The 24,922-nt window shown below is 43.5% G+C and overlaps 1 protein-coding gene across 2 annotated transcripts in view; it reads left to right on the forward strand.

The window, feature by feature from the left end:
- PIP5K1B (phosphatidylinositol-4-phosphate 5-kinase type 1 beta) overlaps positions 1-24,922 on the forward strand; it is a 412,487-nt gene that overhangs the window by 283,229 nt on the left and 104,336 nt on the right. For both annotated transcript variants that reach the window (XM_086961234.1, XM_086961235.1), the window contains exons 8-9: positions 16,959-17,164; positions 22,130-22,213. In XM_086961234.1, the coding sequence (XP_086817360.1) occupies positions 16,959-17,164; positions 22,130-22,213 (290 nt within the window). The remainder of the gene's footprint in view (positions 1-16,958; positions 17,165-22,129; positions 22,214-24,922) is intronic.

The raw sequence follows: 24,922 nt of genomic DNA on the forward strand, positions 1-24,922 counted from the left end.
TGTTTAGTTGTGGTGTTGAATGCTAAAAAATCACTGCTGTGTAGATTTTTATTAGTAAAAGCAGCGGTCGCAGTGTGTTACAAAAAGTATGGGAACTGTGTTGCTGCATGCAAGGGTGCGGGGTCAGTAACCGTGGGGAAAGAGTCGCAGGTGTGGCTAAAAAACCTAAATTATTCTGTAAGTGTTTTTGGTCTTTCACGGTCCGGTAGCTACATATATAATGACGCGCAGCTTAAATAAACAAACATTGTCATAGCCAATAGGTCTCGCTTTTGGGACCTTATCAGTATTTAGTTATGCAGCACAATATCCTTGGTGCAACAACATCAACTGTTGCATGGCTAAACACTTATAAGGTCCCAAAGACGAGACCTATTGGCTATGCCAAAGCTTGTTTTAAATACGAGGTATGCACCTTTTTGTTCATGGCACAGTTCCTCTCTGATATGCTGGTATCTCAAGGTCATTATTCTGGTGCTTAGTTTTGTCCATATTTGGTATGATTTAGTTTGATGCACCGCTTTCCAGGTGGACACCATTGAGAAGCTTTGTATATGGCCCTTACCAGTAGTACAATACATTTGTCTGAGTACAGGTCACTCTTACTTATTTAATGCCTGTTTATTAGTTGCGGGTGTTGGTGAATGAACTAGCTGGCCCGGAGCTAGTTATTCTGAGTCGTAGAACACCTTCTTTTAGACACTGCTTTAAATAAACTATTCTTAGATTTATTTTGGGGTGATGTAGCTGATCTGTAAACAATGTGAGCAGCTTGTGATCAGGTGTATTCGATTTGCTGAGCATCATATTCTATAGCATGGCTTTTATTCCTCTTTTATTTATACCATTGTTTGGCCAGCATGGCTCACCAGCTCTTCACGGTGTCATCTGTTATTCCTTCCATTTGCACAGTCCTGCATTGTCCAGTGTATTTTCATTCCTGGCACTACCATTTGCATGATCAAGCATATTATATTGTGAACTACCATTTTTTTGGGGAGTCTTTAGTATGCTTGATCCAATATGTTTCGCCATCTATGGTCATTTTGTGATTCCTCGTTACACTTTTTAGTTTCTTTTCTCTTCCATTTGATGGTCCTTGGTGGTTCACTTTTCTATCTTCTCTTTGATGGTTCAAGGTGACTGGCTCTTGTTTCTTTCTTATTTCTTCCATTTGCATATTTTTTTTGTGGGCCTGATTTAGTATAGGTGAAGTCTTTTTGCCCTTATTGCTTCTATTTCCTTGGTCTACAATTGTTTTTTATCTTTTTGAGCATTGCTCTTTGATTTACATTGTCCCGTATGATATACTGTTTTTTCCTTATTTCTTCCATTTGGCCTCTTCTGCCAGTTAGCTTGGCATTGTCTCTTGTTTAATTATTCCTTCCATCTGCTTGGCCCAGAGTGTTTAGTTGTTGCTTTCTCTTCTGCCATTCTAGCAGTGCTGAAATATTGATAGGTTGTGGAGTCAGTTTCAATTTGTGAATGCGCATGTATGTCCCTAAAGACACAGGGTGTGATTCACAGAGAATATGTCGTGGCTTACTCATGAATACCCAGGAATAAGTCACCCTTACTGTTGGAAAAAAGCTTTGGTAATCGGGGTTTGACGCATTGGTATGATTCATCACCGTCTTTGCTTCTAACTGTTTCACTGTTTACAGATGGGTAGTGTATCTGACGCGGGCATTTCTGTACATACATAAAGGGACTGACCCTTATTTTTGACACAGGGCATGTTGGATTCATGTTCTGTCCTGACCGATAGGGCTGAGGTGCAGCAAGGACACTGAGACCAGACGGTGCTGGTGCACACAGGGCACCGCTTGCCATGCAACTACCTTAGGTTTACCCTTTTGTTAGAGTGCCATCCAAAACTGCTCTCTTAAGTTCTGTTAGGGGTTTGTCATAGGATATTTTTATTTGTGGAGGTGCGAACTGAACGGGCAGAACAACTAACACCATTTCTCTTTTTATCGGGTGCGTTTGTTGAGTCAGACCCGCATAGTGCGGTGGTAGTTTGGTTCAGTTTGGTAGTTCATGCTGTTTGCTGCTGTTTAAACTGGTAAACCAAGTTTATTTGCTCTAGTGAGTACATGTGGCTACAAGAGTGGTAGGACGGGGAAGGTTACTTGAAGATTTTAGGATAATTTATCTGGTATTGGCAGGAATGATACATTGGCCTCATCCCCATGTTGCCTGACCCACTGAAGAGATAAAATTCAGAACTAAGGCGATAAAAAGTCAGTGCCATGAAGGCTCTCAGTAAGCGGAGAAATACAAAAAGAAAAATTAGGTAGCACAAGTACACAGCTAGTTAGAGAACCAGTACTAATGAGGGGGCTGCGAGACATAGAAAGTGGGAGGTCAAAAAGGACTGAAGACAGGACAGACAAGTAATGGGAATGGTGGAGCACCAGTAGGTACGATAAGTGAATGTCTCCATAAGAAAGCCTTATAAAACTGGTAGGTTGTGTTCTGTGAACAGGCAGTACAGGGGGCCGCATGGCGAGCCCTGCAAGGAGAAAGTTCTGTCCTGTCCAAGTAGGTGAGGCAAACAGTGGATGGGGAATAGTTGATTTGTCATCCTGTTTTGGTTAGCTTCAGTCTATTAGGCATTGGATTTTTGTTGTAATGCACAGACCTCCCTCAAAGCGGCTTTTCGCACGATATATGTGTTGTGGTGTGGAGTAGACTGCTCAACACACCCTGAACGTGTGAACCTTTTGTCTAAGAACTCTTTCCATCATGCCTCCATGCTTCTTAGATATGTTGGCTGTTATTCTAAGGCAAGGCTGCCACGGACTGACCTTTCATTGGTCTCGGTCGAGCACCGTACCTGGCTGTGTGTGCGTGACTAATGAAAGGTGCGGCCTGGTCCCCATTGCATGGAAGGCGGAAAATAAACCAAGTGCTGGGATGGGCTGTGAAGGCCTCATTGGGCTGGCATGCACTTCATTAGCTGCCGACAAAACATAATAAAACAATAATGCGTTTTCGCCTGAATTTCTGAGCGCAGGAAAGAGTGTTTATTTAACTTCGGACTTTTGTTTCATTTTTTGCGATTCTTACTGATGTTTAAAAATAGTGTATTTCAAGATGAAAGCGAAGTGGCTTATTTTTCTGGCCCTCCGCTGAGACCGCTGGCGAGCTGGCTGTTTTTTTAAATTATTTTACTCGTAGTGTTTTATTTGGCTGAGGAATGGAAAAGCAGCTGGAGGTGCGTGTAGCCCCAAACTCTGCTTTCTCTTTGCATAGGCCGCACCGTTTTGAATGGCAAATGCTCCACAAAGACGCAGGTGTCCTTTCCCTTTCACGCATAGTTTACTTTGGGTCTCTCTGGCTCACCTGACAGTCAAATTCTTACAAGGATGAACTCTTGATGTTCCAGTAAGGTCCAACATTCTATTTCTGTGCACTAGTTGGCATAAGAAGGTCGTTGTATTAGGGTGTGCCGCACTCTAACCTTTCACTAAGAGCTGTACACAACTCTTTTAGCAAATGTTATCAATGTGGGCAACATTGTTTTTTAAGCTAGCCAATTAGTTGTAAAATCTCGTCGCCACTTTAAGCAAACCTTGTTCCATCTTAAAAAAGAGCTAATATTATTTTCAACAAATCGTGTGCTGTTTGACCATAGTGCAAACAAATATTGTGTGATATGGAGTGGAAAACCAGTTTATCGGAGTACCAGTTGTGAAAGCAGTGTACGTAATGTAACCTGGATTTGCACCTTTTTTGCACGCAGGCACACTATGATATGGCCCAGGTCTTTGACACGCAGAGTTCACGCCAGACATCATTCATAGCACTGAAGATTAATGGGAATCCACTCTCAGTATAAGACATTTTCTTTCATAATAATCTAACGTCATGCACAAAGGGAATGCCACATCTGACCGAGCCTTTATCTAGGACAAATACAGTTCTTGTAAATCCGAGCCGTTTGTAAACATCAGTATTTTCCTTAATCTTGCAGCGGTTTCATTTAAGGCTGTGCTTTGTTCTAATGTGGTTTAAACAGCTTTGTGCTTGTGCCCCAGGCTTTGCAATTCAGTATATAACAAAGCTATATTACATTATGCAACATTGGCAGTGACGTTGAATTACAAATTCAGGTGAATACAGTAGCGTCTGCCCTAGCCCGTTAGCAGGTAACAGACCATGCCACACATGGAGCTCTGGTTTGCACTTATTTATTCTTCAGCATGCAACCATTAACTGAACTAACTGCATCACCAACTTTATTAACCACACTCGGTCACACCCAACCGACATGACATTTCCCCTTTGTTAAATAAAAAGTACAAACATATATACAAAATATATATCATAACTCCACGATAAGTGGTCGAGGTGCTCGCACCAGTCCTAGATCTAGTTGTTCGGGGTAGAGGAGGGGCACCTTATTCTGGCATCTCTGAAGAATCGAATGCTTGACTCATGTGGACTTACCTCACTCGTGAGGACATTGAGACAAATGCTTGAAGTGTGACTATTCTCTGGTTATGGACTTGCCAGGTCTTTGGGCAGTTACCATATGTCCTTTGCTCGCCGTAACTCTTAGCAGTTTAGCATCAAACAGATTAGCAGTTTAGCATCAGCACATCTGCCTTTGCTTGACATGAACTTCGTCTCCTTCCTCAAGAACCGTATCTCGAGCACCTTGGCACTTATCAGCGTATGCCTTCATTTTGCATTTCTGAGAGGTGCCAATGGCACGAATCTGATCGAGATCTATTGACCACCTGATGATCCATTGTTTTATCTTCATTGCTGGGGATGAGGATTGGAGCGGTAGGCCGAGAGGGCTGGGCGTAAAGCTGGTTTGAGGTCAATTCCTTCCAGCGCAGCATACTGAACCCACCCCAGGCTACAAAAATGTAATCCAACCTCTTGATAACGTTGTCATGTGTGGTTGATGACAAGTCTTCCACTAGAGGAAAACGTGGGTACTCATTGACAACTACCATGAGATGATGTCCATTACTGAGGGGTCTGAAGAAGTCAACCGCAATTCTCTCCTAGGCCTGTTTAGACAAACCAGACATATTCAGTGGGTGCCGAGTCACTTTGGGAGACAGACAGTTGCACAGATGGCATTTTCAGTTACCTTTAAACTCGTTCATCAAGGCGCCGGAACCACACTCGATCCCTGATGGCTCTTATAGTGGCCGCAATGCCCCAATGTGCTTCATGTGCCAGCTCGAAAACGTGGTGCCTCAGGCTTTCCGGGATAACTATTCTTGCTCCTCTCAAGATGACTCCATCATGGGTAACAGAAAGTTCTTCCTGAACATTCTTGAATTTCTGATACTCAACATCAGTAAGAGGTCAAGTCTGTTTCCTCCATGACTGCTTTGCAATGATTTCTTTAAGTTTGAGCATGTCTTTGTCAGTACTAGTAGCTTCCAAAATCTGTTCAATAGAACAGGTCTTTGTTGCAGATCTCCTGAGGCACAGCCGGGAGAAGGGACCACTTTCCTCATTTTAAGTTTTGTGTTTAAATTGCTGATTTTAAAGCTATTATTGTACCCATCTCCTCGCACAGCGAAGGAAACGCTGACGAGGGCGGGGGGTTTGTTTATGTTGCTAAGGCACAATTGGCCGGATCAGAACGGCACGCCTCCACCCGTAGCCACGCCCCTTTTTCAATTTAGCGTGCGCTGAACACGAGCGCCGCGTCTTTGTTGCAGATCTCCTGAGGCACAGCCGGGAGAAGGGACCACTTTCCTCATTTTAAGTCTTGTGTTTAAATTGCTGATTTTAAAGCTATTATTGTACCCATCTCCTCGCACAGCGAAGGAAACGCTGACGAGGGCGGGGGGTTTGCTTATGTTGCTAAGGCACAATTGGCCGGATCAGAACGGCACGCCTCCACCCGTAGCCACGCCCCTTTTTCAATTTAGCGCGCGCTGAACACGAGCGCCGCGTCTTTGTTGCAGATCTCCTGAGGCACAGCCGGGAGAAGGGACCACTTTCCTCATTTTAAGCCTTGTGTTTAAATTGCTGATTTTAAAGCTATTATTGTACCCATCTCCTCGCACAGCGAAGGAAACGCTGACGAGGGCGGGGGGTTTGTTTATGTTGCTAAGGCACAATTGGCCGGATCAGAACGGCACGCCTGCACCCGTAGCCACGCCCCTTTTTCAATTTAGCGCGCGCTGAACACGAGCGCCGCGTCTTTGTTGCAGATCTCCTGAGGCACAGCCGGGAGAAGGGACCACTTTCCTCATTTTAAGTCTTGTGTTTAAATTGCTGATTTTAAAGCTATTATTGTACCCATCTCCTCGCACAGCAAAGGAAACGCTGACGAGGGCGGGGGGTTTGTTTATGTTGCTAAGGCACAATTGGCCGGATCAGAACGGCACGCCTCCACCCGTAGCCACGCCCCTTTTTTCAATTTAGCGCGCGCTGAACACGAGCGCCGCGTCTTTGTTGCAGATCTCCTGAGGCACAGCCGGGAGAAGGGACCACTTTCCTCATTTTAAGTCTTGTGTTTAAATTGCTGATTTTAAAGCTATTATTGTACCCATCTCCTCGCACAGCGAAGGAAACGCTGACGAGGGCGGGGGGTTTGTTTATGTTGCTAAGGCACAATTGGCCGGATCAGAACGGCACGCCTCCACCCGTAGCCACGCCCCACTCCACCCCCCATCTCATCCCTATGTAAGATGTGCCCCTACAGGAAGCGCAGCGGACGAGCGCAGCGGGCGCGACGATTGCGCGCCGAAGGCGCGCATAAGGCAAGCTCGTCTGCGCTCATCCGCGCCGAGGCCGGGCCTAGGGCCACCCCCTATGTTCCACCTCGCACCCGGCCCATCACAAAGTCATCGCCTCTATCCTACTCTTTCGCTGAACTCCTCAGTTTTAAACCTAATGCTGAGAAAGCCCACGCTATACCCCTCTTTAAATATAACAACCCTTGCATAGGACCTCTCAAATGTCCCACTTGCACTGAGACTCTGCCTGCACCTCCCATTATCCCCCCTTGTTCAGTGTCAGCAGCACTCATAAACGTACGTTCCCTACCAGAACACAAATTTGAAATCGCCGATTTCATTGATTCACATAATTTAGACATACTATTCATTACCGAGACATGGGGAGACGAATCCTCAGGCCCAGACTTCAGAGACGCTATGCCTAATAACTATTGTGTAAATAAGTTAGACAGACCATTAAGAAAAGGCGGAGGAATAGCGATTATCCATAAAGACCACCTTAAACTAACCACAACAGAGACAAATTTCTCCGAGTGCGAAGCCCTCCTTTTTGCCATATGCCTCTCCAGTAAAACAACTTTTAAAGGCATGTTAATCTACCGCCCCCCAGGTTCCAGATCGAAATTTCTCTCACTTCTAGATAAAATCATTGAGATGTCAATTGGATCCCCACACTTTACCATCTTGGGTGATCTCAATTTTCATCTAGAAACTCTTGATGACCCCGACACTGCAACTATACTCAGTGACCTAGAGGCAGATGGCCTTCTACAAATCGTTAAACTACCCACCCATTCAGCAGGACATACTTTAGACGGTCTCTTCACTAACAATAGTGAGATATCTATCACTAAGGTTATCCCTTTAATTTGGACAGATCACTCTGCAATATGCTTCTCCGTTCCCATTAATTCCGGTTCCCCTCCCCAAATAAATTCTAGGTCTACGAACTTCAGAGACTGGAAGAACATTAACCTTGACCAGCTCACCCAGATGATACAGGACAGCCCGTTGCCAAACAAACAGGACCCCACAGCAGCTTCGGCCACTTACCTGGAAAACCTGAATGAAGCATGTAACAAGCTAGCACCCACAAAAACCTCTCACCGGAACAGAAAATTCCCATCAGCCCCTTGGTTCTCTGAATCGCTCAGATTACAGCGTCAATACTGCAGAAACTTAGAAAGGCAGTGGCGTCGCCACTTCAATAACACTGACAAGAGCACATACAAAAACGCCCTTTCTAACTACAAAAAACTCATAATATCCGAAAAAACCACCTATTATACCAACCAAATCAATAAGGCCAAAAACTCATCAGGGAAACTATTCCAGGTGGTAACATATCTGTCTAATCCTCTGCCACCCCGTTCAGAAGGATCCCAGGCCCTTTCAGATGCACTGGCCAAATTTTTTGAAGACCAGGTCAGAGCCATTTTTACCACTTTTTCGCCTGACCCTTCTTTAACCGCTATCGGACAATCCGTTGCCGATAACGCCCCAAAATTCGCAGCCTTTGAAAACACCACGGAAGAAATCATACAGCCCTTGATTGCCCGAACCAGATCTGGTTCACCTTTAGACCCGTGCCCTCCAGGCGTTCTCAATCTCATCCCAGAGGCTATTGCTCCGTCGCTAACCACCATCTGTAACGCAATGTTTACATCCGGCACTTACCCTTCGGTATGGAAGGAAGCCATTATCAAACCTTTACTCAAAAAGCCCAGTCTAGACCCTTCCCTGCCGGCCAGTTACAGGCCCATTGCATGTCTCCCATTCCCGGCAAAGATTTTTGAACCAGCAGTTGTCAACCTATATTCACAACAACAACCTTTTGGACGACACCCAGTTCGGATTCCGTCAGGGACACGGCACGGAGACTGCGCTCATAAAAGCTGCGGACGAGATACGATCCACTATGGATAATGGAGGAGCCGCAATTCTAATACTTTTAGATCTGTCCGCAGCCTTCGACACGGTCGATCATGCCACCCTGATCGACCGTGTCGCGGCCATAGGAATAAAAGACAAAGCTAAGGAGCTTATCGCTTCATTCCTGTCCAAGCGCCCACAAACGGTGAAGCTAGGCCAATACACTTCCCAGACCTTCTCCTTGCCTTGCGGTATACCACAGGGATCCTCGCTAAGCCCGACACTGTTTAATATATACGTGTCCGACTTAGCGAGGGTCATCAAATCCCACGGAATCTCCCTCACCACTTACGCAGACGACACACAACTGGTGTTGTCTGTATACGACGACGGCACAGCTGTTGCCGCGAATTTCCAAACTGGAATGAAGGCAATAAGCTCCTGGATGTCATCAAATTGTCTTAGGCTAAATTCTGATAAAACAGAAGTGATGACATTCGGGAGACTGCAACCAACCTGGTCTCCACAATGGTGGCCCCAACAGATGGGACAACCTCCAGAACCAGTAACTAAGGTACGAAACCTAGGGGTTATCTTTGATAACAAAATGTCCTTCCAGCAGCATGCAAATTCGGCGGTTTCATCCTCCTTCCACATTCTGAAAAGGATCAAAAAACTCCTCCCCTACCTACCATCTCCTGCAGGCAAAACATTAGTCAGTACACTAGTTTTCTCCAAAACTGACTATTGCAATGCCTTGCTTCTAAACGCACAACAAAAGGTCCTTAACAAATTACAGACAGTACAGAACGCAGCAGCCAGGACCCTGCTATCCATTCCAAAATTTGCTTCTGTCTCCCCCTACATCCGACAGCTTCACTGGCTGCCGGTGAGGAGCCGTATCAAATTTAAAGCTCTATGCATAGCTTACAAAGCTATCCACAACCACGGCCCACTATTCCTAAGACAAGCCTTCCGCCCGCTTGAACACCCAAGGACACTACGTTCATCCTCGGCTCACCTGCTAAGAGTCCCCCGCACAAGAAGGGCCAACTGGGGAGACAAACGTTTTACTGTTGCCACGGCCAAATTGTGGAACACACTCCCTCTCCACATCAAATGTGCACCAACCCTGTTCAACTTCAGAAAGAAACTGAAAACCTGGTTGTTCCCAGCCTAACTCCTCCCATATCCGCCAGAGAGTTCTGCAACAATAGCGCCGAGACACCCTCGGGTATTTGCGCGCTCTAAAAATCGATAAAATAAATAAATAAATAAAGAACTGTAGGCACACTTGACTTCACTATCAAGATATAGACTTCAGCCACTGTGGATGCACTATGAAGTGGCAGCGGCATTTAAGAGCAGTCTGCAGGTTTTTGATCCTTCCATAGGTTGTGCACAATAGTACAATCATATTCCTGAAAACGCAACCCCCCCTCGATGCAAGGGTGCATCTTGGCTTTCAGATTTCCAAAAATGGTGAGCAACGCCTGATGATCTGTGACAAGGGTAAAAGGTTTTCTGTACAGAAACACATGGAAGTGTTAACACACCCCTACTACAGCTAAGCTTTCTTTCTCAGACTGTGAATAAGCATGCTCAGTCTGAGATAGACTCCAACTAGCATAGGCCACAATGTGTCTCTGAGCATCGAACTGTCCATTGTGTTGGGCAAGGATTGCACCCACCCTACCAGGTTTGCATCTGCCACAATTTCTGTGTGCAATTTCGGATCAAAGTAAGCCATTTCAGTTGCATTTTCAATTGCGTGCTTTATTTGCTTGAAACTTCTTTCACATACAAATGACCATTCAAACAGAACAATTTGCTTTGTTAGTTCTCTTAGAGGGGGGCTCACAGTAGCAAAATCACAAATGTACCTGGAGAAGTAGCGTGCATTGCCAAGAAAGATCGCAGCATGGTCACATCTTCTGGAGGGCAAGTAGACGACAATGCTTGTACCTTTTCTCGGTCAGGAGTCCTCCCCTTTTCAGAGAAAATATGCCAAAAAATGGTAAATCCGTTTTTGTGAAACTCACACTTCTCTGCATTTAGTGTGAGGCCTGCATCAGCAAGCAGGTGACATACTTGTGTGAGTGATTTATCATGTTCTTTTCGTGTAGCCCCAAACACCAATATATCATCACCATAGTTAAAAGCATGTGTGACAGGCTGAACTATTTGTTGAATGACATCTTGAAGGATTTCTGCTGCTGATGACACACCAAAACTAAGTCTTTTATATCGGAACAAACCAACATGAGTTGAAAAAGTAGTACTGTACCTACAGTTTTTCCCAGTTCAAGTTGATGGTAGCCTTTGTTCAAGTCAAGGCAAGAAAAGCTTGGCGCCTTTCAGCTACCTAATCATATCTGCAATGTGCGGGCCTAGATGTATTTCAGTTTTGATTGCTTTGTTGACCTGTCGCATATCAACACAAATGTGCACTGAACCTCCACTGTCCTTTTTTGGTACCACCACAATGGGTGAAACCCATGGTGTCAGACCAGTAGGGCACTTGATGATGTCATGCATTAGCAGTGTCTCTAGTTCTTTCTCAACAGCTTCCTGTAAGTGAAAAGCAATTCAAAGGAGTCTCTGGGCAACAGGGTGAATTTCTTCATTAATGTGAAGCTGCACCTTCATGGTCTTAAGTTTCCCAAGTCCATGAAACAATGTCCGAAATTGACTCACTATTTCAGAATGAGCATTCAATTTGTAGTTGATAATGATCAGTTCCATGTGAGGGGCAATATCGAAACTTAACAAACATGTACTCGATGACCAGCCGCGGGCCATGGAGGGAGTTGCGGTGGGGCAGGGAGGCGGGGAGGGGGAGGGGCAGGGTGGAGAGGGCTAAAAACCGGCATATGGATAATTACAGGTAAGTAAACAATTTAAATAATAAAACGAATTTCGTAGCGCGCACTACATAACATTTTGCGATGCAGTGCGCGCTACGAAATTCGTTTTATTATTTAAATTGTTTACTTACCTGTAATTATCCATATGCCGGTTTTTAGCCCTCTCCACCCTGCCCCTCCCCCTCCCCGCCTCCCTGCCCCACCGCAACTCCCTCCACGGCCCGCGGCTGTCGATGACGTACCCTGGAGGACATAAATTGGTGGTTGCACTGTCATTATATTGTGCTGCATAGTCTCTACAAAGGATTCATAACTCTGCAAAGGCATGAAGGGTGCCTAGGTGTACACCTTGGTTCTCGGTATGAGACATGGTACCGGAGACAGGTTGTTTTACTTTTCTGCCGGCATGATGTTTATCGATGCACCACTGTCTATAATAAAAGTTATAGGGCAACCATTCACCTTCAGCATAATTTTAGGACAATGTCCAAATGACCTTTGTTGCTTCGTGTGGCAATTTCTTTTTATATTTGGGTTCTTCTTTGCAAGAGGCCAATCCTACATGTACACGTCAGTCTGTTGCTGCCACCATCACCGCACATCCATCTTCCTTACTGTCACTCAATGATGCAGTTAACAAACCTTTGGAAGATGAATTTGAGAACGATCAACTTCATTTTGTTCCCACCTGCCTCAGTCGATGTTGCCTTTTGGCCTTGTGGGAGTAGCCAGAGTGCTTCTGGAACTTTCTGGCTTCCATCTTATCATCCCTCTGTGACTTATTTACTTTCTCTTTAAAAACCATTTTGAAATGGTTTTCTTTCCTGCTGCCTTTTTATACCTGTCCGATGGCGGAACATTTACCTACTTGAGAATCCATAGTGAAAAAGCAGTTTGTTTTTCTTCAGAGACATCACTCTGCGGGCCTTCACCTTCTGTTTCTGCTTACTTTTCATATTCAATGCTGATTTATTTTGGGTTGTTCTAGTTTCCATATCAGCAACCTGTCGATCAGCACATCCCTCCGCTCTTGCAGCCATGAGCACTTTCTCCAAACTGAGCGTTTCCCGCGGCATCAGAACGAATCAGAGAGGCAACCATCAATAACTCTAAGACTCATGGCTTCTTCATCATTGAATTCACTGAATGGGCAGTGCTTTATGAGCGTATCAAATCTCTCAATAAACTCATCCATCATCTCACCAGGTTGACTTGCTTGATTGAAGGTTACCTTTCATAGTCGACAGCCAACATTGGATTAAACTTGGCATCCAACGTCTTCTTGATTTGACGGTATGATACTTCATCAGGTTGTGATATTTTCTTTATCACTTCTTTTACTCCGCCACCTGCTAGGTTCTTTAAGTATTTGATTGATTTGATTGATTTGATTTGAGGATTTATAAAGCGCAACAAATGCCCATGGGCGGCTTGGCGCTGAGTGAAGTACGGAACCGAGCTGCTGAACAATTGGTATATTTGTCATCTGATTCTTCTTTAGCTTCTATGAAGTCATCAAACTTTTTTATCCAGGCAGTCCATCTTGCGTCAGTATTCTTTTTGGCGGCATCAAAGGAGGTGGTGGTTTCACGAACACAGCAGCATCGCGTTTTGTGCTTTTTTCTACCACCTTCGAGAGTATATGCTGTTCGGCCAGCGTTTGATCTTCAGCTTCTCATGGCTTGATGGCACCTCTGCAAGCATCAACCAGCTCACTAGTGCTTGGGTCATCGCACCCGAGCTGAGTTCAGCAGGTGCCATCTTCCTTCTTCACTGTGAGTAATGGTTTCACATGCTCTTCATCGCCCTCGACTTTATGCATTATACTTGGCTTTCACTGTCTTCAGTGTTTCTGCTTTGTACCAATGTTGACTCTGATATGATGTGGCACAGTATATCTCTTTTTGGCCTCACCAGTTGACTTCTTGCAGGCTTAGTGACTGTGCTCCTCCGTAGGACCTTCACCTTCTTCAAGAGCTTCTCAAAAGCTGGAGTTACGCTTTGACTCCACATACGCAAACTGTAGACTGCTTCTTGGGGCGCATATGGTACGCATTAGCAGTTTGCTGGACCATGGCAAACTCTCTGGGAGTGCACTCTCTATTCTTCGGGTTACAGATCCCCTATCTCGTCACCAGTTGTAGCATCCTCCCCAGTCCAGGAGCAGGTAACCGACCACGCCACACACAGAGCTCTGGTTTGCACATCTTTATTCTTCAGCATGCAACCATTCACTGAAAGCACTGCAACTCCACCTTTATTAACCACACCCAGTCACACTCATCCAATTACATAATACTTGTAAGGAGTCCGTCTAGGACCACTAGTGGCCTCATATATACAAACACAAGACACGACAAATACCACCAGTGGTAAATATTCTGTTGGTAAAATCACCCCCAATCCAACAAATTTCCTGCAGCTAAACCAATGCTCCCAGGATTAGAAATACACCACCAGCAAAAAAATACAGCTCTTACTAATCTATTCATGGATATGATATAGTACCCGGCTGCACAAACCACTCCTCTAGCATCACGAGACACACATAACCCACACTTAACATGAAAGGGCTCCTCCTTTTGTTAGACCCCCGCAGACCTTTTCTTATCTTAAGATCTGTTTTACAGGATGTTCAGGTTGTCTTTTATTTTGTAATGGGAATTATTGGCGGTAATGTTCTTACCAACGGCAGTAACAAAAGTAGTGAATGGATATAATGTCAGACTTTCCTTGTGATGGAGGGGCAGGGCCACTCTGTGATGAGGCACTGCCCATGACACAACATAAAGCTAACCAAATAAATACATCTTTTGTGGCTATTTGAAGCCAATAGCAAAGCAGTACATGTTCCGGAGCTCTTTCTTCAGATGTGAACACGTGCAATCAAGGTATGGCTAAGCATCTCTACAGGCCCCTGAGAATGGGAGCCTGTTCTGCGCCTGTACTGGCAGAAAGTCTCAGCGGCCTTCAGTTCACGTGCACTTTTTATCACTATCATCTCTCTTCTATGTGAACGCTGACTGTCGTGCCACGCCGTGTGACGTCGACAAGCCGCGCCATGCCAAGAGCGACTGCGGTGAAACATTCTGTGCTAAATAATAGGCCCACAGGTACTTGCTTCTAAGAAAAATGCCACTGTTTATCGAGGCGTTCCTGTTCTGAGTCCAAGAAAAAGTGAATAAACAGCTTTTATTTTTGGAAATGCTTCAGGGTGTTATGCGCCTGCCGTCAGCTGAATAGAATCTCAACAAATGTGAGGGAGCAGCTTGAACTCTCAGTCATCTCATTGAATGCATCATTATGCAAGGCGTATGTGTCGCAGCCGTAAGGGGGCAAATATATCACCTCCCATGAACCCACCTGTAAAAAAACAGTAATGTCTGGGTTGGCAATAAATAGCATTATTGACGGCCGTAAGCACCATGGCCACCTTTCATTGAAGCGCTGCCCAGTTTCTCCCATATTCTGTTCATGAGCCCACTCTTGAATCATACAGACATCAGAGCCGTCGCAGTTTTGTTTTGCTTTTTTCGTTTTCACCTTGAACATTTGCAGTCATCCTATTGCAATATGTGGTTCCATGGGCACCTGATTGATGCAATGCCAAGCTGTTTTTCTCTAAACCAGTGACTCTTGTTCAAATCCAGTGCCTCTTGTTCAATTGCCGCTTCATGCTACATGTCACATTGCTGCCTGAACATCTTACAAATCCTGAAATATGTCTATGGAAGACTTTATTATGAAGTGAAATCCTTTTGCTAGATGCTAGTATAGGTGTGTATTTATTTAGTTATTTTTGGGTCTCAGCTGCAGATAGCTTGCAGATAGTTTGTTTCCAATACATAAAATACATTTAGAATGGGCTTTGGACAGCCCCATCCTCCTGATTGGATGGTACTGTTGTCTGTCTCAGGTGTTTGCTTTTGGTTCGATAGCTTGCTTCACCACTCAGTATCACAGTGTTCTGATTGGATGAGCTGTATCCTTCCACTACTGGCTTGAGGGGACTCTTTTTTGTTCATGATTCAACACTAAGTCTGAGTGTACTGGTTTCCCTGCGCGTGCTTCTCCCCCTCCATACGCTTTGCACCCTCTACCTGTTGCTCTCCAACCCTCTCCCGTTTTATTTATTTATTTAGTTGTTTCTTTTTACGATGGCCCACCAGATGCAAAGTGCTTTCTTCCTGGTGTTTGTGGTGGTGTGTTCTTAGTTTTTCACTTTTTAACCCCTTGGGCGCGGCCGCGATTCTGCGTCTGTGCGGCGCTTTTAATCAGTGGGCGGGTTCATGACGGCCCCCAGCCGTCATCAGCACACGCCCACCGCGGTGCATGACGGACGGGGGCCGTCATCAGCATAGAAGGGGTTAAGATTTTAATTTACTTTTCTAAGAAGGCTATCCACAGTTTTAGAAAGGCAAAGAAAAAATGACAAAATGGTTAAAGTGCATCCAAATGCATACACATGATGGTATGAATGCCGGCTATGCATGCGCACGTCATGACACCTTTTGTTCATATGCAATTGGCCAACACTAAAAGGCAAATTGAATAGGTTGCCCTTTTAAAGCTGAGCCTTGATGGGGTGCCAAAGCCTTTTTAAAATTTGTGGTAAGCAAGAGAATTTAGAAGTAAATATTTTTACTAAATAATGATTTGTGTTGAGTACAAATGCGGCTATCGCTGTTTGGGACCACAAAACTATTTTGTACAACAGTCCCTAAATGATGTAAACAGCAACTCTTGAGTTATTACTGTATGTGGCCAATCTGTTCTTTATAACTTGTTCATTTGAAGTCAGATTTAAATTGATGCCTCTTAACTTAGTTATGTCTGCTTGGGAATCCCTTCCCACCAATTAGGCGTTTGAGGACACCAGACGCAAGTGAAAGAAGTAGTTAGTAAATGTTCTTAGCTCTTAATGGTCTTGAGGTTATTAAGGGCACTATGACATACACAGACCATTACTGTTAACTTTCGTCATATCAAATATAGTCTGACAAAAATATTGTTTACAAAAATATCACACCTTTCGATGTAGATTTTCCCTTATTTTTTTTTCTCTAACTCCAATGGGGCAATATTTTTGTAAATTATATTCAGGACACAATACCGATGTCCGATTATATTTATTCAACAATATTCTGGTACCACATGCCAGGACCTCCACTGTCCTTTTCCATCACTGCCCTGTGGTAGAGACATACAGGCTGGGATGGGACAGATAAGCCTAGCACACATGCGCTGAAGTGTGTCATGTGACTCATTTTTTATAATCAATTAGGCAAATTAGTCACTCTGCTGTCCTGGAGGATCTAAATGTCATGTTTATTGGTATCCTGAAAGTATCTTAGACGGAGAGTACCCATGTCACTATGCTAAGTAATACGTTCTTTTCTGTAGTAGCCTTTCACCTTCCAGTGTTGCTTCTTTATAATTCTAGAATTTGTTTCAATACGTTTCTGACATGCTTTTTTAAACATTTATTTAATAGGTTTTGGAAAGTTTTAAAATAATGGACTATAGTCTTTTGTTGGGAGTACACGTATTGGACCCTTCCGCAAGAGAAAATAACGGCGAGAGCTCCCAAAATGCAACTGACAGACGCCCTGCAGGGCAGAGAGTATTGTACTCTACAGCCTTGGAATCCATACAGGGTCCTGGGAAGTCTGTGGACGCTGCTGTCATCACCGAGAGCACGTAAGTGGTCATCAGTCACTTGGCAATCTTTTATTCGTATTCTCTCCGTATGTAGGTTCTGAACCTTCTATCTCTCCACTCATGTGCTATGTTTGTCTAGGGGCTCGGGCGAGGGACCCTGCAATTTTTGGCACGCTAATATTTAACTGATCAGGACGTCCACCGTTTTGATGAATCGGAGATGGTGTTGAATTTCAAACAATGCACCTCCCTACACATCGAAAATAAGAGAATACAGTGAATTAAGTAAAATCACTCAGTCAATAGCTTAGTTCTAGATTAGCAAAATAGTAAAATGCTTTTTATTAAACATTTTACAAATAAGGTGATAAAAAGTCAGTGCTCTCAGTAAGCAGGACAATACTACAGACATGCAAAAACTGAAATTAGTCTAAATCCCAAATGGTTTGCAAAATCAGGAAAAAAAACATATAGCTTCCCAAGTAGAACAGGAACGTTTCTGGCTCACCCAACAAATCGAGGGGTTTTATACATTATCTTCACATATGAAATGAACAAAACTGCATAATCATAGTGATTTGAGCAAATGCATAATTTAATTAGCAAATCTGAGCACAGAAATATTTAACAATATATTGCCTTAGCATCTAAGCACTATCCCATTCCATGAATAATTATTTTGCCCCCTCTGTTTGTCATCCGGAGATGCTAGAATAAACTAGACACACCAACAACAACGTTTTATATGAATGAATAGAGCACAGTGATATAGTGGAAAGAGCTTGGAGGAATAGTTGCAGTTTTGTGGATAAGCCAGGGAAAGTTCATCAAAGATCTCCAGACAAATGGCAACGGAAAAAATCAAATAACTTCTACTTGACTATGTGCTGCAGAAACGACAGGCAGTGAGATGTGCAGGGGGGAGAACAGGAGTGATAAAGGGGACATCAATTTTAATAATCATGCCCATGAGGCCTAAATTGAGGCCTAGTTACAAGAATCCGCAAAACACACTTTAGCATATTATAGGAATATGTTTCAAAATCAATAGTTCTAGATTAGTGTGTAGATGTGTACTCGAGTGTGAAAATATATTAATGAAGCACAAAAATAGAAGAGCACAAAAAAATCCTTAAGAGGGCGATGCTCTTAGAGTGCTTTCTTCCATTTTCAGCTGCACAAACATGTTTTTGGTATATTGAGCACCACTAAGTCAATTAATTAACTGCTCGTTGACAAAAGACAGTAGTTTCAAGCTTGGCATTGAAAGGCCTCCTTTAGTTCACACTGACACTTCCCCAGTACATTTTGGTGGAAACTGTATTGTCCATGTGACAGAAACACACAGGGTGTACACCCACTAATAAAGTAATTTTGTCCTGTGTCAAACTTAACTGCCAGTGTTCCACAAGGCAAAGATATTAGAGTGTTATGATTGAAATTAAGTATGCAGGCAATCCTCTATTTTGGCAACTCTTTCAGAGAACACTTCATGTCTCAATTAATTATACCTACATTTTTACTTTGGGCACATTTAAAGCAAATCAGGTGGATAAGCTGCATTCCACACTCATAAAGAGAGAGTTGATATATGTGGGTTTTCAAATAGAAAGCAGACTCCCCAAAAAGGGTCTCCTAAAACAAAACCTCCATATGCAGAATGACATTTATGTACCACCAAGAGCAGCAAGACACTGTCTTATGCACCTGCTTTAACAAGGCTGCTAAATGGATCAATGTAGCAAGGCTTGCAAGTCAAAAACACAATTGGTTGCTTTTAATTGTTCAGTGGACTCCTACAATAGATAAAGGTCGACTGGCTTAGTGAGCCTAATTTAAGACATCATTCCTGTATACTTTAAAAAATACCATTGCACAATGTGTATGTTTCCAGCAGCTCACTGCTACGGATGTGCAATGCAAGTCGGCTCTGTAATGGCTGCAAGGTAGTAATTAGTGTCGCCTTAATGACCCGCTGAGTTCTCTCCTCTGAGACGTAATGGTGGTGTTTTTTCCACTCTTCATTGTGTTTGTGCAGCAACATTTTGAAATGTGACATAAACAATTTTCCTTTGAAATCGCGTGACCTGTGGAGAATTCCCATGACTGCCTTAGGGTAAAGCGTGGCCTATCTACGTCATGCCGTTGGTACAAAGTTTAAAAAATCAGACGTCTTAGCAGTTTTTGTCAATCGCTGTACTTATATACACACTTTTGAAACAAGCAGTAGAACATCACTGATATACACCGGACACACGACTCGGAATCTGCTGCATTATAGCAATATGTTTAGGAATTATTAATGTATGTGTGTGTGTGTATATATATATATATATATATATATATATATATATATATATATATATATATATATATATATATATATATATATATATGAATGTGCGACCTGGGCACAATAAAGACAGTCTAATTTTGCACCAGTAATTTTGGGTCTGCTCTTCGTCATTTTTGCTGTACGAGGAAAGCAAGTGGTGGTGGCGATTTTCTATATGTTTGAATGTTATATATATATGTATATGTGTGTATATATATATATATATATATATATATATATCTATATATATATATATATCAATGTATGTATATATAAATGTATGTATATCTATGTATATAAGTATGTATATGTGTGTGTGTGTGTGTGTGTGTATATATATATATATATATATATATATATATATATCACGCACTTGCCTCACAGAAATGTACCTTTCCAGGGTTCAAGATGGAGGCAAAAAAACAGAAAGGAAGACCGGTCACTAAAGTTCTCTCTCACACTGTAGTTCAAAACTCTCTTATTACTTTGTGGAGACAAGCGGCAGACAGGATTCTAATTCCCAGCTCAGATGGCCATGGCCAGACTTACTACTATTTCATTCGGGAATGGAAGGAGATACACAACTGACCATAAGCCTAGGGCCTTATTCATTTATTGTTGGGCAATTGTGAATCAATCCACCATTGCATAGAATTTACATCTATCAACAAATGGGGGAACAGTGGAGGACTTTGTTTAACGGGGTCCAGTGTACAAGTCCGAACAACTAGTGACACAAGGAGGGTACAAAGTTCCCCGATAGGAATGTGAAAAACAATGTGTGTGTAGCGTAGAGGACAGAAAAGGGGGGGAAATTCCCTTTTTGGAACTAAAACCCTCACACACCCAGCAAGCTAGGTGTCATGCTTCATCATATGGGTTCTGCTCCTCGTCAGACTGGCGCTGCAATGTCTGACCAGGTGCTGTACGTGGCGGTAGGTTTAGGCGGCCTGGACCGCGCGCCGCCAAGGTACCATACCTGATTGTGCCGGTTCCACGGGAGCAGTCTGCGGGGCACCTTAGGGAACCTCCTATGGTAGCATCACTAGAGTAGGACCATTCGGCCTGCCCATTTACTGACCAACAGGATGAGGTTGTAATTTATAATACTTGTATATATTTTTTCACTGTGTAGTACTGAGCACTTAGGTCCTGAGGAGTTGCCATGACGGCAAGAAACATGTGGACCTGACCTGAGGGTTGTAGATATTTTGCTGTGAATCTTCATCGGTATATATCTCACCTCCCACCCTTTTTAACCAAGGGAGTCAACCACGCCAATAAAGTTCATTGTGGACTGACCCACCTTTTTTAACCCACCTTCACTTCATGACTACACTTCCTCCTGCCCTCTCGCACGCATGCACCATATGGCTGGAACAAAAGATCTCTGATAAAGAGCCCCTTTAAGGGAGCCCGTCAGACATTGCAGCGCCAGTCTGACGAGGAGCAGAACCCATATGATGAAGCATGACACCTAGCTTGTCGGGTGTGTGAGGGTTTTAGTTCCAAAAAGGGAATTTCCCCCCCTTTTCTGTCCTCTACGCTACACACACTGTTCTTCACATTCCTATCGGGGAACTTTGTACCCTCCATGGAATTTACATCTGTCAAGGCACCAGAGGAATATTCACCTTATTCTGAGTTTGCACCATTTTGGTCGCGGTTTCTCCACCAAAGTGCGCTTTGGCAGAAAAAACTCTGATGGAAAATCTATAATTTCCTGTATTTGATGGTGGAGCGAGGGGGTACTGGAAATGTACCCCGTCAGTGGCATCATATCCAGTCTTCTTGAAACACAGCATGTAAAAGGCACTGTACTTACCTTTCTGCGGTGGTCTTTCTTGTAGGTAACTGCACCAGACATGGTGGTGGATCAGTCAATCTTAATCAGATGCCTGATCCACTAGCATGTTTTGGCGAGTTAGCTCCTAACCATAGCGGGTTGGTTGGGAGTTACCTCCAGTGGAATATTTGCCATTTACTTAACCTGAAATCAGTGGTCCTACTGCCTCAGGAGGTAATTGTAAATATGCCATATTTCAACAGACTCAAACCTACAATCCTCTTGTGAATCGAGGTGTTAAATGTTATTTCACTTGCCCAGACTTTGAAAATGTGCATAGGAACAGGTCTGGAAACGTCCCCAGGCCTTACAGATGCTTGTGTGCAAATAGAGTGCAGCAAACTTCATAGTAGCAGGGACGTAGCACGAGCCCCTGTGGCCCCTGTGGCGCAGGGAGGCGCCCAGCCCTCCAGGGGACCCCAACCCTTCAAGGAGGCCCCCCATTCAGTCCAAGGGCAAGAATTATGTGTAAGATATGAGAGACTCTGGTGCCCACTTCACATTCTGTAGGGAGACCCCAGCATTTTGCGTTATGCACCTGCTTTGAATCATATGCTTACATAATAGCACCTGCTTCGGATAGCTCTGGATAGGATGCAGTATGACCGCCTATTAGTAAAGAGTAGGAGACTGGACGTACCTGGAGGGACTGAGAATCACCCCAGAGATTCCAGAGAAAACCGCAGTAAATAATGTCCAGATAATTTAATTCCATTCACTGCATTACTTTCTTCTTTCTGACTAATGCGTAACATTGTGTAATCCCGCTCAGACCATTGACTTTTAATGACGTTGTTTCTGTTTGTGTTTTTTTATTCACTAGAATGGGAGGCATTCCAGCTAAAAGCCATAGAGGAGAAAACCTGCTTCTGTTCATGGGCATTATCGATATTCTTCAGTCTTACAGGTACGTTTATTGTCTCTTCGTCAGTCCCAATTTAATATCTGCATGGTTGGAAGAACATGTCTAGGTAAGTTGAGCACACCTGCTTGACTGTCTCTAGGGCATACCTGACCAATACAAGACCTGCTCTTGAACCAGTGATAGACAGCAGGCCGGCACTACACGTGACACAGTGTCCGCTATGGTAGAACTGCTCTTGAATGAAGCAAAGTTGAGCTTATGGCAAGAACCATCTAGAAGTCTGCAGTGATTTCAGAGTCCCATAGAGAGACAGGAGAGAATCCGCTAAGAGCTGAATACACAATCAGTCCGTGTGGCATATCTGGTGGCATTTTCTGATACAATCAGGAATTATGCAGGCCCTCATTGTTTATTAGTTGTATCAAAAGAATTTCTACAAAAATCTTGTACGTGAAACAGGAACAAAATACCAAAGGCCAATTAAAACTTGTCATTCTTCACAAAGCTTTCTTCGGTGGGTAGGTGACTTACTCATGGATATTAAGAAGTAAGTCAAGAGAGAAAAAAGAGTAAGTCACCTACTGTTCATAGTCCTGTTTGTGTTAATTGAGCCAAAAGAATATGCAATATTTTACAAGGAGTATGAAGGCTGAGTGGCAGTACACAAATGATATATATCATTACATTATAGCCCACTGCTGAGGGTTAAACAAGTAAATAAAAGTCCCTTACTAGAGCTATATGCTCAAGCTGCAGTCTGGGCCTATGATGAGAACGAGCGCATCTAAGATCTGGTTTAGCATGGGACAGAAGGGCTATAATAACTATTAGAACAACCCACCCAGTGAGGGTTTAATGTTTTAAATTGAGTAGGGAGTAACAGAAAGACACATTGGAATGTTAAAGCAGTTGGTACCAGCCATTTTTGGTCCTCTGATACTTTGTTGTCTTTAGTGGAGCTCACAGTGTGCTGAATATATACATACTTACTTCAACAGAGGCTAAGGGAAGAATATGGGGTGAGAGAGTTGATTAAGAATGTTACTTCCTTCTGCTCTCTAAATTGAAAAGGTGGGTCTTAAAGCAGTTCTGGGGAGTGAGGAGAGAGAGAACAATTCTGCTGGAACCAAGTTCTAGTGTTGTGCTCCTAATTGGGTGAATAAGAGAAACTATAAGGCTGTGCAGGGAAGGAGGAACTGGAAGATATGCGTTTGTCAACTGAAGGTTGAGTTGGGACCATATCTAGTATAGTTGGGAAGGAACAGCAATAGTCTGCCACTGAGGTAAACCTGGCCAGACATAAATGCTAGAGATACAATTTTAAAGCTATGGCATACTATTAAGGGTTAATTCTCCATGGGAGTGCTGTTGAACCAGAAATCCATCTAGAGATGTGACCTGAAGTTCTGAGGTTGGTTCATATTAAATCAAGACTTTCAACAAAAGTGAGAAAGAAATCATATTGGACAGCAGGTCGGCAATATGGATATGGGCTGCCTGAAACCGCACTCCCAAATGGATAATGATGTTCTCTGTTGGCCCAAATCACAAAGGAGCTTTGATGACCTAAGTTCAATTTAACGTGAGGTATATTCACAAACCTGATTAGGATTAGAAGATGTTTAACATCCAAATCTGCCTTGGCAAATGCAGACATTCCACCAGCAGGGTGCTTTTTCCACAACTGAAATTTAGGCCACATTGTATGTATGTACTTATGTTTAATTTTATTTTATTTTGAAAGTTTTATATAGCGCGGACAAGATCTTTGCAGATATCAGAGCGCTTTACAAAAACAGGGGGTAAAGAAACAAGGGGGTGATTAACAGACTTATGAGCAAAGAGTAGTTGTAGGTACAAGATGGGTAGCAATATAGGGAAGGTACATGGGGGGCATAATAATCACAAAACCGATGATACAAATCGACAATTAGACAAAAACAATAGTGCCGATAGGTGCAGAGTCTCAAATAGATCCAAAGTACAAGTTCAGGTGAATTTAGTCATGAGGATAGCTTTTACATCTTTCTTAAAGAATGTAGTGGAGGAGATAAGTCTGGTTTCTGGAGGGAGTGAGTTCCAGATCCTGGGTGCCATTTCTGAAACGGAACGTTTATATGTTTTTTTCCTTACGGAATCTACGAGGTTTCAGAAGAAGATTCTTTGTGCTTCTAGTGGGTCTAGTGCCACCAGATATTGTCAGCTTCTGAGTGAGGTAGCTGGGTGAGTTGTTGTGTACAGCTCTGTGCGTCATGCAGGCAATTTTCAGATGTATTCTGGCTTCAAGAGGTAGCCAGTTCAAGGATTTTAGGTCAGGGGAAATATGTGAGTGTTTTTTTGATCCAGTGATGAGTCTTGCTGCAGCGTTCAAAGAGGCTCTCAGGGGTGCAGTTGTAGATAGAGGGAGTCCACAAAGGGCGACGCTACCGTAGTCTATGCGAGGAATGACTAGGGCTTGAACTGCAGTTTGGAAGTCCTTGGCTGGTAGGAAGGGTTTAAGTTTCCTCAGGGTATTGATTTGGAAGTTTGCTCCCTTCGTTGCCTTGCTGATATGCTGCTTCATGTTGAGGTTGGCGTCCAGTGTAATGCCTAGGGATTTCGCTGAGTCCACGATGGTAGGTTGGACATTGAGTGCAGTTAGGTGCTTAAGCCAGGTTTGAGTGGTGGAGATTTTCGAGGGAGGTGAGATCAGAAGGAAATCAGTTTTTAGAGCATTGAGTTTGAGGTGATTATCGGCAAGCCATGATTGGG

This window comes from Lissotriton vulgaris, chromosome 3_1 (assembly GCF_964263255.1).
Source record: "Lissotriton vulgaris chromosome 3_1, aLisVul1.2, whole genome shotgun sequence".
Lineage (NCBI taxonomy): Eukaryota > Metazoa > Chordata > Amphibia > Caudata > Salamandridae > Lissotriton > Lissotriton vulgaris.